Below are 19436 nucleotides of genomic sequence, written 5' to 3'. Positions count from 1 at the left end.
GTTTTTTTTTTTTTTTTTTTTGAACAGGTTTACTTCTGTCGAGCTTGCCTTTCTGTCTGAATATGCAAAGACTATGAGCCCAGTTGCAAAGGCTCTTGACGTACTTCAGGGAGAGACCAATGTGCAAATGGGATGGTTGGTCCCTACAAATACCCTACTCAAGACCAAGCTCCAGCACCTTCACATTTCTTCCAAGTTCTGTATGCCATTGATTGATGCACTTTTAGCAGGACTTGAAAACGATTTGGACAAATGCTTAAAGATCTGCAGCTGATAGCCGTGGCTATTCTAGTCCCCAAATTCAAGACGTGCTGGAAAAGTGATGAACAAATCATTAAACTTGGTAAGTGTTGTACTGTTTGCTTAATGCTATTAACAACATAAATTGCAAATTTAAAAAAGACACCCTGGCTATGCGTTCAGTACTAGACTAACTGAGACTTTTCATGGCACTTGTATACTGTTGTTGTTCTCTTGTTGACCTGACTGCATCTATTTTTCTCACTTGTAAGTCACTTTGGATCAAATGCAAAACTTTACTCTGTTTACATTTACATTGAATCATTTAGCAGATACTTTTAAGTATCTCTAACATACCAAGCAATCCAAATAGCAATCGGTGTCCTTATGTAAGCCATATGAAGTTGATCAATTTCAATGTGACATCTTTCAGTGTTGTAATCCAATTCCATGGTTCAATTTGGTCCTAATTTTGTTTTTCTATTTCAAAGGCCTTGACTATATCAAAAGTTACTTGAGAGACCAAACTGTGGAGAATCAAGGTGAGAGCTCCCATTCTTCAGAGGAGGAGGACTTTTTCTGCAAACAGACCAGTTCCCAAGAAAATGCTAAACAGCTGGAGACTTACCTTGGATGCCCAGGTGATACAGTAGAGATACTTAACTCCTTCCCGGCAGTATGCAGCCTGTCATTGAGGCTTAACGGAGCACTACCAGCCTTAGTAGCCTGCAAGAGACTGTTTAGTTCAGCAGGACTGATCTTCAGACCAAAAAGGGCACGTACTGTATTGATTCTAAGAACTTTGAAAACCAGCTTCTTTTGAAACTAAACAGAAGGGTCTGATGATTGTATAGGGGTATGTCCATGTATTCTTTCTGTCATACACAAACACAGGAATATACAGGAATCTCACGATCACACACAGTCACACCAACAGATACTCTCTTTTTGTTCCATATGGACTGACATGCACTTTTATTGCACCTAAGTCAAGCTCTTCAGGCTTCAGAGACTGTTTTGATACAGTATGTACCTAGGGTACAGTTTAGTAAGTTACTCCCAAGTTTTTTATGGGACTCCGGGAATAATGCACAACAAAGATGTATACCACTGCCACAAATACACTCACTGCACATACATAATGTACATTATTGCACTCCCTAGTGTCATGTGCAAAATTTTGCTTTTGTTTTTGGTAGTGTTTCTCTGTATACAGTATATGAGTTACTCCATGTTTTGAAGGGGATTCTTTTGCATAGGTTTGAAGTCTCTGTCTCTCTTTTTGTCCACCCACACTCAAATGTATGCAGTATATTTCTATCCTTAACACGCACTGACAAGCACACTCCTTAATACACAGACACTCAAGTCACAGTCATGTGCTGCTAAAATGATGTTCTGATAGTTTTGCCGGCCATGGTATGTGTATTGAATATTACTACTGTTTTAGAGCCTGTACTTTTTTACTTTAACTTGAGTAAAGTGGTTGAGTTGATACTTCTACTTTTACCAGTTTTTTTAAACACCAGTATCTATACTTCTACTTGAGTACTTTTGACACCACTGGTCATTAACCTTGTGTGTACTGCATTCTGTCTGCGCTTGAGTTCATCCCCCGCAACCATGCATGGCCGTAGCCAGCTATGAGGTCACCGGTAAATTTTACGTTCAAAATTAAAATTTGTTCTTTGACTAATATGCTGCTAGATCCTTCATATGAATGTCTGCATGTATAATGCAACATGTTTAGCGTCCGTGGTATTTAAATTATCTCTGTGAGATGCTGCCGAAGTGAACAAGTCTTCAGAGTGCAGTGAGAAAGAGTGCGAGACGCAGCCAGATCCAGCTATTGTAATAGTTTTTTACCTGTTTTTCCACTTAATTTGCACTTTAGAAAGTTAATAAAGTAGGAAGTTGCAGTTTAGGGTCAGCGATAACTATCTTATCTAATTTCCAAAATTGCCAAATTTTGGTTTATTTTAGGTTTTTGTTTATTTTAATAGCAATATCTGGCAACATTGTATCGCCGACAGTAATCTGGCAGTTATCAAAAAGGCAGCAGCTATTTACAATAAGTGCAAATAGCTATATATGTTCAAATCCATATTGCCAAAAGTGGCTATTATTGGCACCTCAGTACTGTAGTGTATTATAAAACAGTATGCAATAATTAGTGTAAATTGTAAAGAAAATTATTAAATAGATGCCATCTTATTGGGACAATAATTATACTTTTTGATTATTTACTTCATTTTCATTGAAAATAAATGCTTTTAGGATGTGATTTGAAAAGGGAGAAAAAAGTTGTCCAAAAGATGGACTCGAACCCCAGTCGATCACACCAAAATCTGTATAACTCACGGTTTATCATCTGCGCTACTAGTGGCGACGATCAGTAATGGTCTAAAAAAAAAAAATCCATCGACAGGTTATTGCTGATAAGCTATGACATTCGGTAAGGGGAAAAAATGCTTTTACTTGTCAAAAACGTGATCAGCGCTATCAAAACGCTGTCTAACACTAGTGCAGAGATCTGTAACTTAGGGTACAGAATTAAATGAAATAGGCAAACACTAGCCATTAAGAAGTCCATGAGAAGTCATTCAGTATAGTAGTTAAACTTTCACAAATCATGCTATAAACATTTATAAGAGCACTAGACAAAGTTATCGGTTATATAATGGTTATAAATAAAAACAATAACGACAATATTTATGGTTGCATGAATAATAAACAACTGATAAAATTATCCACTCCATAAATATAGTATTAACAAACTTTAATGCAATAAATAGGGTATCATTTAAAAATGAGCATCCCTCCAAAAACATCTAAATTTCTAAATTTCACCAATGATCTCCCCTAAACATTTTTGTTTAAATTAGCAATAACAAAAATACAGCGAGTATTATAAATGTTTTTAGATTTAGAAATGATAACATATCTTTGAAATCTTTTAAAACCGATACATAACCCAAACTAGTGCACACTTAGAAATAAAACACACACGGTACAATAAATGGTTGTATTATAAAGTTTTTTTTAATCTAATGCAAGAAATAGCAAGAAAATACAAGAGACAAACTTTTTAACACTGCATCATAGATAATCTTTAACCTCTGGAGGAGAACTTCTAAAAAAAATGATCACCACCTAAAATGACTTCAGCCTTCCCAAGAAGCAGTATGGGATGGAGGTCAAGGGTAGCCGACTTGTCCAGCTGAAATAATAAAAATCTAATGATAAATATTTGCATTTAACTAATTTATACACAAAATTCAATAATATTTTAATGTAAACTTTTACATTCAGTTAAATTATTTAATTATACAAAAAAAAATAATCCTCCTCTTTGTGTGTCATGAGCAAGGTCCACTGTCTCATTTAACTTACATATAACATCTCACATATCTAACTTAATAAAATAATATAAGTGGTCACTTATGATTACGAACCTGCAGTTTGACAGTTACCAAACAATAACTGCTATTAACAAAAACAGTCCTGTTGCAGTTTTTTTTTTTTTTTTTGTATGGAAGCAGCCCAGTCGGATTTCATTAAATTGAATCTTTCCCTTTTTTCCTTTAGTTTTGCCTTGGCAAATTGATAATGGCCTTACAACTTGGGCAATTTTTTCTACATTTTTACTAGAAGGTGCTGGACATTATAGTTAATTTATGTAAGTGATGATAGCAAAATAAAGTAAACTGTGACATATTATATGCACTAATATATATATTCGTGGTGGGCCGTTATCGGCGTTAATGTGCTGCGTTAACGTGAGACTCTTTTCGGACGATACAAAAAAATATTGCCGTTAATCTATTCTCAAAGTTGGGTTGGGAGCTGGGTCTAGGCGAGCTATGATGACTTTCAACCTTGATATTTTATATAACCGACTGGCTGAGGTCAGCCTAAAAAGATGCTCAGGATCGTTGACGGGCCACTGCTGCGCATCGTCACGAAAGCTTATCTTTTTCACATGTTTTTACGCCTTACCGCTTGTTGATTAAAACATTAAAGCATCCAAACACAAGACACGGAAAAGCTGAACAGAGTAGCTGGTTACTCGCACGCTGTGTTCGGTGCAGAGAGAGAGAGAGCCGCGTATCATGGACAGCGACACTGAACCGAGCTCTCTTCTGCGAAGTTCTCCTTGAAGTCCCTCCTGCACCTGAACGAACAAATACAAATCGCAGTTTGAACAAACACAAAGATGTGAAAGAGCCCAATTCAGTAATCGCGCTGTTCTGGTGTTCAGGGCTCACGCAGAGAAAGACGTCTCAAAACACTTGAACATCGAATTTGCTTATTTTTGCTCTTGTGCCGACAAATACATACAAAATATGTAAAAATATCCACCTTGGAAATTATGCTCGAAAAAAACTGTCAGTTATTTCTTAAGTGAAAGTAAACAGTTGAGGAAAAAAATGGGATCCGTATTATATTGGATGCGTTCATCGTCTCTTAAAGTGACCGCACCTAATTTAGCTACTGGCTGCTGTAATGTTAATGCAATAAAATGAAAATGAAAATCACGCACTGCTCTTGATTGAATTACTTTGTAGTTTTGACACTCAAACCAAAAATTATTCAGACACCAGATATAATTTTTTTTATATATATATATATATAGCAAAACTGTAATAATGTGAGAAATGTTGAAGGTGTCTGAATAAATGTAGGTTTGATTTTATATTTCATTTTTACATTGAAGACTATCCAGTGCTATTTTACATTTAATTATTTTTTTTTCATTATTTTTTTTGTACCTTGACACCTACAAACTTGAAAAAAAACTTAAGCATTGTGTAAATAGCACAAATAAATAAAAATAAACTAACATACAAATTAAACAATTTCAAACAGGGCCCACTGGTACAACCTTCATCGGGTCCCCGTTGAACCCCAGCTACGGCAATTCGAATGAGCCAATTTAATCTAGATTAAGTTCAAGATCATAGTGAGATTAATCTAGATTAAAAAAATTAATCTATGCCCACCACTAATATATATATATATATATATATATATATATATATATATATATATATATATATATATATATATATATATATATATATATATATATATATATAACATATATAATTCTTCATACAGTCGACTACCAGTAATATTGTTAAAATTTTGAACCAAAACTTATTCAGACACTTTGACCTGAGCATGTTTTGCTTAAGTGTTATCTGACATAATTAAGATAATTTATTTTCTGACAGGTTAACTAGGAGATCTTGTCATATTTTATTACCTTTTAACTAAAGTGAATAAACTGTAATAATGAATGAAATGTTCAAGGTGTTTATTTTGTTATATTTACTTGCTCAATTCAATAGAAATGGTAGGGGGTGCTTACCCAGATATCTGCTAGAATGTAGGCCTAGATATATGGACCATTAACTTATTTGTTATCTTATATATATTAGATGTCACAATAACATTCTTTTATATTACAAACTTCAACGTGTACCAATCCCACTCTTTTTGAAAACCGCCTAATTTGACAGGGTTCAAAATAAAGGAATAAAACGCAGTTGAAATTACTCACGTGCAAACTGAAGAATCAAAGTGAGCATTATTACGCAACAATACTAATGACAAGATGTTTTCCCACCCCATTCATCCTGAGCTGTGACGTCAAACGAATATTCCATGTATTATGATTTTAGAACCACTTAAAAAAAGAACAATAATAAAATAAAATGGTAAAATATTCGCTTTATTGTAAACATTATTGTATTTCTTAAGAGACAGGAGAATTTCAAGGCACTAAAAATAATAAATAATGTACAGTGATGTTATCATTTTTTTTTCTTTGCAAATCATTATTATTTTAATAATTATAAACACAAATCAAGTACACTCAAAAAATGTACTTTCACTTTTGCCAATTTTACTTAATCCGTTCTTGTTGTGATTACTTAAAAAAAAAAAAATTAACAATGTTTACTTAATTTAGTCTAGTTCATTCAACAAAGTGTGTATTGTCAGCTTCACTTAAAAATTATTTGTTCAGCCAACATAACATTTTTGCATAAAAGTACAAGATTAATAAAACCAATACAGACTTGAATCTCATTGGCTGAGGATTTTGCAGTGTATTATGGGTAATTGTTGTTCTGTCACCCTCTTGCAGAAGTGTAGCACATAGGCGGAGTTTCACTTTTGTGCGTGGGGGGGCACCTACCAGCAGATGCGGTATAGCAGTGGATTCTGTTCCCCTCAGAATGTCTGTTTCCCTTTATGCAAACATACTAGAATTCTTGCGTAGTTGCCGAGTTACTATACGTATGATCAGAACTAGCGTGCGCAAGAAGCGTGACTGGATGTACAGCAAGTCAAATAGTTCATAATACTGTCCTAAATTTTAAACTTGAAAATAAATTTAAGACGAGAGGTGTTTCAACTTGAAATGTAAAAACAAAAGACAAAAATAACGGAACAACTGCAAGATGAATAATAATAAAAAAAAAAATAACGGGAACGGGAGTGTGAGAATAATTTGACTATGCTGCCTGCAGTGTAGCAAGAAATTTGTCCCTTTTTGCTTTCCTTACATCCAGGTGTGTTTGGTGCATTTGCATGCGGGTATGTTGCCAAATCCGTGGAATTTAGGCTACTTTGGGAAAATTTTGATTAACTATTTGGTTGGGTTTATTACACGGACCTGGCAACCCGAGGGGAAACAGACATTCAAAGGGGAACAGAATCGACTGCAACACCGGCCTCGGTTGCTGTGTCAGTAGCAGCAGTGGAATTGATGGTTGAAGTGCCAGAGTTAGAAAACTCCACACTTTTACTAGTGGGTTTATTAAAAAAACGACGAATGTCCATTTTGTTTATTTAGCATGTAGACTAAAGCGGGAACAGAACGAGAAGAGAGTCCACTCACGTAACTTACCGCAATACTTTGAAGTCCACCAAAATAAGCTTCTTTTTCAATATAGTAATTAAAAATAATTAATTCTAAACTTACTCATTATATCCACAAAAATTATAAGCTAGGACAAATAAAATTAGAAAATATGAATTCTGTATTTATTTTTATTTTTCAAAGCACAAGACAGGCATTAATCGCTCTTTGTCAGACATGTGGTTTTGTTGTGTGTGACGTCACCGCGGCGCCATTTTTGAGGTATCGCTATTGACTGAAACAACCACGATCACAAGAATAGAAGTAAATAATAGAATAAATAACTAATATAACTACTTAGATAACTGTCTAGATAATAAGTAAATATAACTCGCAAACCTGGAGAAGGAAAAGAAGACTGAGAAAAGGCAGTACCGAAATAAATTCAATAAAGATGCCAGTGACCGTTATATGGAGAAATGGTCATCCATTCATAACATAGATCCATATGAGCTGGCTGCATTAAGTTGGAGTGCTGGCCCGCATTGCTACCTTCATCCTCATACTTAGACATTGTAAATTATCTTGTTTATGGTATAGTGTTGTCAAAAGACCCGGTACTTCGGTATCAAGTCGGTTCTAAATAAATGTAAATGTGACGGTACCAGGTTTCTTTAAGTACCGGTAGTACCGAGGTCCCGTTCAAACCCGGTTCAGCGCTATGATTTCCGCGAAAGAAAATGAGGACAGAATCTCAAAATCCAGTCATGAAAATTAAACTTATATTTTAATATAGACAGTCATGGAATTTGTCAAAGTTAGCATAAATTAATCAAATCAAATCTCCATATGGACCAGTATCTGTAAATGTTAAGCCGCAAAAGTTGTTTGAAATATGAATCCGTGTTCTGCGCGTCTCTGTGTGAATGAATGGCAGAGACGTGCGGGTTTGTTTACTACATAGACTGAAGCGCATGACGCTTGCATTAATTTCAGCATCTGAGCTTTGTGACCCGTTCTGTCATGAGACTAGATGTGCAGCCTATCGCACAACAAGAACATACCATTTTACCACATTTAAGACCAACACAATCCTCCCAATTGAACACACTAGCATTGATACCTTACAAATGGCGGCTATACCCATAATGCATTTCGTGTTCCACGAGTGTGACGTCACCAGACAATGAGCGATTGGGTCTGGTCTGGGGGGGCAGTTTGAATTAATGAACTTGTTCCGATATATTTTAGGACATAAAGAAATGGTTGAAACATTCCGTCTCAAAGATGTTTGTGATTTGTTTGATAAACTGTAATTAAGAGAAGATCTATATGTTCAGTTGTATTGAGCAGCTGAACTCTGATTTATTGATTCAGTGTTATGGACTTATTAAATCCTAATTAAAGGGGGTGGTGTTTCTGAAGTGGCATTATTCAGTTTTCTTGTCATCATTAATTACGATTTTCATTTATAATTAACTCAATTGTTGTTTGTTGAGTCTACTAAGGTTTACTTAAACTTCTTTTGTAAAATGAACTAAATTATTGTTTGTTGAGATTACTTAAACAAATTGCAAGGGACCTGTTGACATAATATTTTTAATTAAACCCAACATTTCATTTTTTTTGAGTGTATGACAAACCAAATTATTGTTTACGTTATGATAGGCCTAATTGTAATAACAAAAATTGTAATAAATGAAAATAAAATGTAAATTAAATTAAAATAAAGAAACTTTATTTTAAGTCCGAATAAGACTTTTAATGGTTTACAATGACAGACTCAACATGTTATATATTTAATTGCACCAATAATCTAGAAATGTATAAATAATTAAATCAAATGCAAGCTTTCATATTTCATTGTTCTGTAACCTAAACAACGTAACTTACCTCAGTGAAGTGCGATCCACCCTGAAAGTATGGTCATCGATCAGATGTTTATCCTTGGACACACATTCCTGGCACCTCAAAAGCTTGGAATTAATTAATATGAAATTATACTCAGAAGATTGAACAAAGCTCCAGAGCAGCTACAGTGTGTTTGTTGTGTTCCTCTCATACTAGTATAGAACTTTTAAGTCAATAACAAACCTGTCAATGATGATCTAATGTGAGAAAGAACTGCATGAAAACTAATTTACCTCCATGTATCATGAGGAATTTGCTCATGAACTAGCTTCTGAACAGCAGCAGTGTGTGATGAGATGCTATGAGCTCACATTTCAGTAAGTTTTCATTCAAAATCCAGATAATACTTTCAACTTATTCTAAACATGGTTAAATCCAGCAAGGGCTTAACATTTCTTGTAGCGTTGTTAAATTTTACTTGCCATGTGATTTTGAACTTAACACATTGACTTCAGATAGTTTCTGTTATTCTGTAACTATAAATATGCTGATGATGCCCGGAACAAGGTGTGAAACAAAGCAAAACCAAATCATGTGACAATGATTATATAGGCAAACAGGATATAACACACTTTTACACTTTGTCCATTTTCAGCTCATCTGCTAAGAGTGGAGTCTTTAAAAGACCATACATTATTTATACGACTGAAGGAAATCTACTCAAAAATGGTTGAGACTATTTACAGCAATGTGAACACTGACAGAACATGGGATATGGACAGAGGCACCAGGGCAAACCATACACCTCAACAATCAGGTAAAATACAAGCAAACTTTCATCTTATTGGGTGTAGAAATTAAGAAACTTTTATCTTTATACCTGTCACTTTCAGGAAGTGATTCAGTGAAGATCAGACGTTTCAGAACAGCTGCAGTGTGTTTGTTGCTGCTGTGTGTTCTTCTGTTGACTGCGGTCATAGTGCTGTGTGTCTACATCCATACAAAGAACACAACCTGCACAGAAGAGACACACAAGCTACTAACCAAGATTAACAACCTCACAGAACAGAGTGACCTGCTTCTAACCAAGTACATAAACATGACAAATGAAAGGAATGGATTGTTAATCAACAATGACATCCCGACTAAACAAAGAGACCAGTTTAATCAACTGCAGAAGATTATCAATGAAACAGGTGATCTTTGAACTGCAACTAAGCAATATGCTATTACTAAAAACAAGTGTCATTATTTACTGTACTCTAGGAGGGAATAATAAGCTAATAACTGAACTGGTTGTGTTTACAGATGGATGGGTACACCCTACTTTCAGCTTATACTTCATGTCCTCAATGAAGAAGAGCTGGACTGAGAGCAGAAGAGACTGTACAGAAAGAGGAGCAGATCTGATCATCATAAACAACAGAGAGGAACAAGTGAGTGAGAGATACTGTATGTCTGTGATGTCATATAAAATGTGTACATTGTGGGTTCAGGATATACACATTTAATTGCTTAATCTATTTAGGATTTTGTTACAAAAATTACTGATAAAGGAGAATTCTGGATTGGTGTAACTGACGCCGAGGAAGAGGGCAGATGGAAATGGGTTGATGGCACCAGCGTGAAGTCTGGGTGAGAAAGAATTGAACGGATTATTATGTGATTCTCACAGTCGGTATCATATCACGCAGAAAGCAGCACTAAACATCTAATGCTGATCTGCTGTTGCAGGTTCTGGGCATCCAGTGGACATATAACAGAGCCAAATGGAGGAAGACGAGAGAATTGTGCTGTGACTTATTTAAAAAAGAACCCTGAATTAATAGGGTGGATTGATGTTGATTGCAATAGTGCTTATCAATGGATCTGTGAGACGAGATCTCATCCCTAGGAACAGCACACACTTTGTTCACAGGGTTTTATTTTTTTTTATTTAGTTTCTTTACAGCTCAAGTCTTCAGGACTTAACACTCCTGATCTAGAAATAATACCTGTTTAGGCCTCTATGTGTATTAATTTTTAGTTGCTAGCATTGTATTTTGCTCTAAAACACACACACACACACAAAATGTTCATACTATTCAACTATTCCTACATACATGGCTTACCATTATTTATATGGTTACTTTTTTTAAAGATAAACCCCAGGTTGCTTTACTTTATTTATATAAAGTATACTCTATTTATATTTAGCATGCTGTTTACACGTTACCCTTATGTTATCATTAAAGATGACGTATGGCTCTATATCTCTGGTCATTATCATCTGGCCATATCATTAAAATGGGGAGCTGGCCTATGGGCTAGTTGCATATCTCCGCCATCTTGGATTTCAGGTACAGCGAGTGTGTGCACAGATACTTCCGATTGTGCTAAAGGCACACCAGACTACCAGAGGAATCCAAATATTACCTTCTACATGTTTACTGGATTTATAATATCACTTAAAATGCAAATAACAGCTACACCGCTATTATTACTATACTATAAATGTGAAGTGAGTGCATTTGAAACTTATAATGTTTACATCCGTAAATGAATGAAATACCTAAAGTTCACGAAATTAAAGTTGAACATGGTGTGTACACACAGCTACACATGGTCTTTTTCCCTTACCAATTACGTAAATGTTGAAATTATTTATTTCACAAAATTTTTTGTTAAATTTTTTTAAATAAAATATTTACATTGTGAGACATTTGCTGTGATCTTCATAAATACGCATTTCTCAATTGTGCACATACATCTGTTTATTCCATCATTATTTTCACAAATAATTATAATAATAAAACCACACAGGTAGCCTAATGCAAGCTACGATCTTTTAATTAATGCCAACCTACCAAAATTGCATTGTTAAATTGTACAGTTAGTAATTATGTTATCAAATTAAGTTAGTAAATCATATGCAGAAATCTCTGAGCATCTCGAAACAATCGTTTGACAGTCGCAAACCGTATAATTTTATAAATAGCAGACAGAACTAAATCAACTCTCCGAAAATGTACAGTATTACAGATTTGAGTGGTTTGTGTTTGAATGAAAAGATCCCAATTGAACGACTAAGCACTGACGCTGAGTCTCATAATCAACAGAAGAAAGAATGAACCAATCTCGATCCGCTTGGTATCTTAATGAAGTGAGTATACACACACTTGAGTCGCTGAAGCTCACCAGCGTCATCTTGTGCACCGAGCAACCCGTTCTCATCAGTCTGCGTATAAATAACACGACTTTACACTTTCTATTTGCGTGTAATGCATACGCCAAATGCCATTTTTGCGTGCATATGATACACCAATCCTTCACATTAATTTCGGTGGAGAGCAGATGCGTCCAAATAACACGCATCATCTTCAGCTGCAGTGACGTCACCAGCGAGGCTCGTCCAGTTCACCTGATGCGCGTACACCTTCAAACAGGTAAGCAAGGGTAAATATTTTTTTTCTTCTTCTTTTTGTAATGATATCACGTGGTTAAGCGTATTGTTTTAATTATTTCAGTATTTCTGCATCACGTCGTTAGACAGGGTCGTGTTTTAAAGGGCAGTTTATGCTCAAATTATGGGTCAGTGGGCTGCTCAGCTAGCCTACCATTGTCATTAGCCTAAGCTAACCTGTACTGTTAGAGCTGTTGCAGTTTTAAATAAATAATAATGTGACATATGGGTCTTCAGCTTTTAGACATGACTGATACAAGCACAACAAATCACCCATCCCAATATCGCCTGATAATCGTGATCTTGTAAAAAGTCCACACATTTAGCATATTTTTACAATACTAGCCTAACTTTTGATTGACCACGTCATGTGTAGCCAATACACACACAGTAACTACAGCATATTTACCATGCTTCTCCTACTGTAACCGTAGTTTTACTCTGGAATTTGTAGCGCACATAACCAGTATATTTACTATGGGTTTACCATAGTAACCATAGTTTTACTCTGGTATTTGTATTAACTTACACACAATAACCACGACATTTACTATGGGTTTACCATAGTAACCATAGTTTTACTCTGGTATTTGTATTTACTAACGAACAATAACCACGACATTTACTATGGGTTTACCATAGTAACCATAGTTTTACTCTGGTATTTGTATTTACTAACACACAATAACCACGACATTTACTATGGGTTTACCATAGTAACCATAGTTTTACTCTGGTATTTGTATTTACTAACACACAATAACCACAACACTTACCAGGATTTTACCACAGTAACTGTGTTTTTACTCTACACTATTTGTAAAGCACAGTAACCACTAAGTTTGCCACACCTTTAATATCTTTTTGTGATGTAATTGTAATTCAGTGTTTTTTCTGTCTTGCAGTTACGTCGGATTACATACTCCACAACAACCTGTAATCCAGCAGATCTTTAAAGAAGCCCTCTCTTGTAAAATCTCTCTCTCTCTCTCTCTCTCTCTCTCTCTCTCTCTCTCTCGCTCTCTCTCTCTCTCTCTCTCTCTCTCTCTCTCTCTCTCTCGCTCTGCTAGAATTAACAGGGAACTTCAACTCCACGCTCCCAATGCTGATATTGAAGAAGCTGTCAAGGGGGCTGAACAAGTCCTTCAAAGGATCAACCCTTCACAGGTAATGTTGAAGACTTTTAGTTATAACTGATTTGCTTTAATGAACGCATCCTTATATTATGTGTTAATCAAATATTTTGGTCACAGATCATTTTAACACACTGTCTCAACATGTTTATATTTCAGGAAGGCCTGTCATGGGATTTGAATTTGACCATCTTGTGCATTTATGAAGAAGACCAAAAGCTGCAAAGGCAAACACTTCCAATGGTACGTCAGATACATTTTTCTCAGCATTTGATGTTTCTTAAATTTTGGTTCACATAGCCCATCAGGAAGAACACTCAACAAAGAGCATGTTGTAGTAGTAATAATTCATACAATAATCATATTATATTGCACAAGCGTACTTGCACAACATTCTACAACTTTTACTCCTACTGCTGTTATTGGCCATTACCACAGCTCCCATCAGATTGTGCCCATTGTAAGAGTGTTTATATCATGAAGTTTAAATGAAGTCCATTGTATTCTTTATTAATCTTTACAAATTGGTGCCGCCTCTTCCTGTTTCAACAGTACATGATATCTGTCCACACCTCATAGTCTGCCTTTCTTTCTGTGGTGATGATACTGAACACATCTGTCTTAGGAGCAAGAGAATGGAAATCCTAGTTTTACTTTTCAAGTGCTACAAATCAGATCTTCAATGAATTTGGGCAAATCAGATCACTTAAATCAGATCATTGGCACCGAGCCCATTCAGAGCTCCAGTCTTATTCTTCCCACTGGTCGCTCTTTTGCAACTTTCTCAGTTGGTTGCATTTTTTTTTTCAACATGCTGTTAATCAATGCACGGTGATGAACTTTTATCATAGTTTATAGTTATATGGAAACTAAAGTCCTAAAACAAACAACAACAACAAAAAAAAGTTTCTATTTATCCAGTAATATTAGAAGTTACTCTTTTGTTATAAGCCTGGCTTTGGGTGCTTTCACTTTCGATTTCGCGATATAGTCAGGTTTTACAATAAAAGATGATTGTCTGTTTTGCTTACTATACACCTTTCACCTATTAAGACTAAAAATAGGTGGATTCATTGTTATTTTTAGTTAAAATGCACATCAACAATAAAACGGTAAGATTTAATGACAATTAGCTTACAAAAGATTTATGAACAAAAACAAATAAGATGAGGCATGGCATAGGCCTAGACAACATGCTGTATTAGCCTTTATAATGAAGAAAAAAGTTACATTTTTTACTACTAAAAGTTACTATTTTCTCCCCATAGGGTGGCACAATACAATCCAACTTAGGGCACCCATTTGGCCAGCAGCGGCCCTGGCTAAATACATGTTTTTTGGATTGTATAATTAAAAAATTAGAAGTAAAAACAGAATGGTCTTATTTTACTTTTGTGAATGAGGCGCATATGTCACTCTCTGACAGCAGGTGCCACTAATGGAACACCAGGTATTTAAAGGCTGCTGCCCCTTTAAGACCGAATGAATGGATCCAAAATAATAATGAGCAGGTTTGTTCATTCACTGAAGAAATAACAGACTGTGTTTATGGGAATACTTGCAAAGACAATTCTTTTGAAATAATGTTGTGTGTATGTGTTCTTTCAGAAGCAAGGATACATGAAAGAAGAATCAATTCTGTGTAAACATAGAATTTTTTTTTTTACAATAAAGCACTTACAAATATAGATATAGGGAATATAGTTATTTAATGAGTGCAAATTTGGAAATCATTACAACTGTTAATCAATAACATTAAATTTAAATAACAAACAATAACATTACATTTATTTCATATTTTCTCTATGACATTCTTGAATATTAAAGGAACACTCCACCGTTTTTTGAAATAGGGCTAATTCACATTATTTCCTACATTTAGATAGGTGGGCAAATGCATTTTTGTGTCAGTGCATGCATTGTTTTAGTTTGACTGGGTCGGCGTTAGCTTAGCTTAGCACAATGAATGGAATCCTTTGTTGCCAGCTAGCATGGCCTGAGTAAAAGTGATCAAAAAAATAAAAAAAACCCACCTAATTACTTCTTGTGGACTGCGTATTCACAACGAGTACGAATAGCGATCCAGATTAACACTAGGCGATTTCCTAGGTAGATATTGGCTTGGGACTATATTATGGGGAAGCACAGGCGAAGCACTGCTGCTTAGGCGAAGCACTGCTACTTCGGCGCAGAGATATCACGCAACACATGAAATCCCACGACTTCCGTCAACATACTGGCGTGAATAGTAGCTGCCTGCCTGGCTATTTTCCTTACAGTACACGAATGGCGATGAACATGGCTGATTTTGAGAGAGACGAAGAGGGTGACTTCTCAGACAGTCAAGAACCAGAACCATACCTATTTGAACCAGAGTTTACAGAAGACGAGCTGCGTGCTTTGGAAATAGAACGACAGTAGGAGACTGCGGTCAAGCCAGCCGCACTTCAGAAAAACACCGTCAAGCCAGCCGCGAGTGAAATTTATATGCGCGTGTATTTCACTAGTTCACGCTTACATATAATTAGCTGAGGTATGGTATGCGTATTTGGCGTGCTGTCCGGGGAAGGGCTCCGAGCTCGGGAATTGCCCGAAGCTAGAGTACCCCCCCTTCCCCGTATATTGTAAAGTGAACTTGAAGTGAGGAGATGGGGTGGAGGAGGGATGCTGATAAACCGTCAATGGATAGAGGTAAGTCAGCGATATTTATACTGTGGGATTGATTACTTGATTGTGGTCCACCTGTGATGATTAGGCTAAGTATCTGACGCGCTCCTCCCGAATCTTCATTGATAATTACATTTCACTAGTTCACGCTTACATATAATTAGCTGAGGTATGGTATGCGTATTTGGCGTGCTGTCCGGGGAAGGGCTCCGAGCTCGGGAATTGCCCGAAGCTAGAGTACCCCCCAAAAAGGCAAATGTACAGGAGGACAGCCGCCAGTTTAAAGAATGCCCCCCAAAAAGCAGAGTACTGGCGGGGGCTGATTGGTTTTTGAGAAGTTATCTCGTTGGCAGGCTGGACGGGCCTACGTACTCCGGAGGGAGCGACTTGGGCGTTGAGAGAGTAGGCCCTACCGGCTGCAGCTAGTGAACTACGTGGTTGTTGGCGCCCGGTCGGTAGGGCTCGGGCCGATGCTCAACTGGAGTTTTTTGGCGTTGGATCGGTGAGCCCTGCCGGCCGATGAGGAGGATCGGCGTGGTTGTGGTGCCCGACCGGGAGGACCCGAGTTGCCTCGACCGGAATAGGTCACGGTGTCGGTGTACGGGCCCTACTGGCTGATAGCCCCTGCTATTCAGTGGGTGAAGGGCCTAACGCTGACCGAGAGGGCGCATGAAGCCTCCGACAGGAGATTGAGACTCAGGATGACGGACGTCTGGGTCCTCTCGGTTAGGCAGATAAAAAGCTTTTGGGCCAGCCGACAAGGAGGACTCTGGCAACATCCGAAGGGAGATCCCGACTCACGGCATCGGCTGGATGAGATTCACTTGCGGCTGGCAAGCATAGGCCCGTCCGGGAGACTCTCGCCAGACGTCTGAAGGGAGCGCACGCGACAGACGGGTAAGCCTCGGCGGACGGGGAGGGTTGGAAAGGAAAACCCGACTGGGAGGACTCTCGCAGCATCCGATGGGGCCTCAAACTCAGAACATCGAACGGGTAAGCCTCGCCAGACGGGGTTAAAAGATGTGAGAGTAGCTGAGGGTAGCTTTTTTTTTTTTTTTTTTTTTTTTTTTTTTTTGCAGGATTTGGCGAGAGGACGAGACTCGTGGCGTCGGACGGTTAAGCCTCGCCTACCGTCAAATGGAAAGGTAAGTTGTGTGGCCGAGAGACTGTTGCCGACGTTCGAAGGGAGCACACACATCGAACGGGTAAGCCTCGCCGACCGTAGGGTGGAAACGTAAAGCAAGTCTGACCAGGAGGCTCTCGCCAGCGTCCGAAGGGAGCACACACATCGAATGGGTAAGCCTCGCTGACCATAGAAAAGGAAAAGGTAAGGTTGTCTAACCGGGAGGCTCTCGCCGGCGTCCGAAGGGAGCACGCGCATCGAACGGGTAAGCCTCTCCGGATGGCGGACAGAAAAGGTAACGATAGGTGGCCAGGAGGCTCTTGCCAGCGTCCGGCGGGGACAAACTGGGTGAGCCTCGCAGGCCGTAGGTTGGAAAAGGTAAGTTTGCGTGGTCGTTAGGCTGTCGTCGGCGTTTAAGGGAGTTTGCTACTCCTGGCAAGAGACGGTTTAGCCTTGGTGACCATAGGAAGGAAGGAGAGTTTATTGTGTGTTAGGTACTTGCAGCATTTAAGCAGCTTGCTTGTAGGTTAGTAACCTGAAACACACAGTAGGGTCGTGGTTGGCTGGCCAGGAGGCTGTCGCCGGCGTCCGATGGGAGCACTCACATCGGACGGGTAAGCCTCGCTGGCCAAGGGTGGAAAAGGTCAGGTTGTCTAGCCAGGAGGCTCGGACCGACGTCCGATAGGAGCTTAGCTCCAGGAATCGAACGGGTAAACCTCTCTGGCTGAAGGACGGAAAAGGTTGTCCGGCCGGGAGGCTCTTACCTTCGTCCGACAGGAGCTTAGCTCCCGGATAGAACGGTTAAGCCTCGCTGGCCAAAGGACGGAAAAGGTAAGGTTGTCTAGCCGGGAAGCTCTCGCCTACGTTCAATGGGAGCCTTGACTCCATGCGTTGGGCGGGTAAACTTCTCCGTACGAAAGACAGAAATGGAAAAGCAGGTAGCCGGGGGCTTTCACCTACGTCCGAAGGGAGTGTGAGCTCCTGGCAACGAACGGGTAAGCCTTGTTGGCCGCAGAATGGAAAAGGTGAGGTTGTCTGGCCGGGAGGCTCTCGTCGGCATCCGAAGGGAGCTCGTGCTCCTGTCATCGAAGAGAGAAGCCTCGCTGGTCATAGGATTGAAAAAAGGTTTAGGTTATTTGGCCGGGAGGCTATGGCCAGCATCCGGTGTCTTTTTATTTATTATTTATTTATTTATTTATTTTCTATATTTATTTGTATTTTCATTTATTATATTTATTAAAATTTGCGACACCAGATGGGTAGTCTCTCCAGCCATCGGAGGGAAAATTGAGATTGTTTTATCTGCGAAGAGCCCGTTAGTGTTCGGCGAAAGCGTAACTTGCGGTATTGAATGGGTACATCTTGCCATCGAAGGGAAAATTTATTTGGGCTGCAATGTACTCATTTGTGTTCGATAGGTAAATGTCGCTTTTTTTTTTTTTTTTTTTTTTTGGCTTTTTTAATCGGGTAGCTTCGCTGGTGGTTGGATGGAAAGTCCAAGATTGATTAAGTGGGAAAGCATCTGGCAGGATTTGAATATTTGCGTTGTCAAACGAGTAAGCTTTGCTGATAGTTGAATGGAGAAGGCAAAGGTTGGTTCAACCGGGAGCCCTCTTGCAGCGCCTGGCAGGGAGTTTGATACTAAGGATGATTTATAATAGTTGAATGGAGAAGGCAAAGGTTGGTTCAACCGGGAGCCCTCTTGCAGCGCCTGGCAGGGAGTTCGATACTAAGGATGATTTATTTGTCTACGAGGGTAGACGCTGTGAGGCTTACTTGGATAATTGTTTAGCAAATCCAATGAGCTGCTTCCGATAATGAGTCCGAAAAAATCTTGGTGCAGTCATAGTATCCGAAATTAAGCGTGCAAAAATAAATTAGGATTTCCTGTGCCAGTGTACCCCAAATGGGTGCCATGTATCGGCGATGTGGTCATTGTCAGCACGTGAGATCGATTGTACATATCGACGATGTAATCGTGCATGGGTGGAGTAAGAGAAAGATTCTTTATACTGTCTGAGCTTACTATTTACCATTTTGACCATGCAGGTGCACGAAAAGAGCCTATGGAATCGCCCATAATCAAAAAAAATAAATATATATATATAT

General features: G+C 38.2%; 1 protein-coding gene across 2 annotated transcripts in view; it reads left to right on the top strand.

Moving 5' to 3' along the window:
* The window catches only part of LOC113119240 (CD209 antigen-like protein E), a 142388-nt gene that overhangs the window by 90716 nt on the left and 32236 nt on the right, over positions 1 to 19436 (top strand). Inside the window, exons 2-5 of one of the 2 annotated variants that reach the window (XM_026288544.1) lie at positions 9856 to 10158; positions 10271 to 10398; positions 10491 to 10597; positions 10697 to 10880. In XM_026288544.1, the coding sequence (XP_026144329.1) occupies positions 9856 to 10158; positions 10271 to 10398; positions 10491 to 10597; positions 10697 to 10856 (698 nt within the window). In that variant the 3' untranslated portion in view covers positions 10857 to 10880. Of the gene's footprint in view, positions 1 to 9855; positions 10159 to 10270; positions 10399 to 10490; positions 10598 to 10696; positions 10881 to 19436 lie in introns of those variants that run through there. The other variant, XM_026288545.1, reaches the window with a different exon arrangement.

The sequence above is a fragment of the Carassius auratus genome, chromosome 19 (genome assembly GCF_003368295.1).
Source record: "Carassius auratus strain Wakin chromosome 19, ASM336829v1, whole genome shotgun sequence".
Lineage (NCBI taxonomy): Eukaryota > Metazoa > Chordata > Actinopteri > Cypriniformes > Cyprinidae > Carassius > Carassius auratus.
Note: the sequence above shows the minus strand (reverse complement) of the source record. Positions and strands in the feature narration are given on the sequence as shown.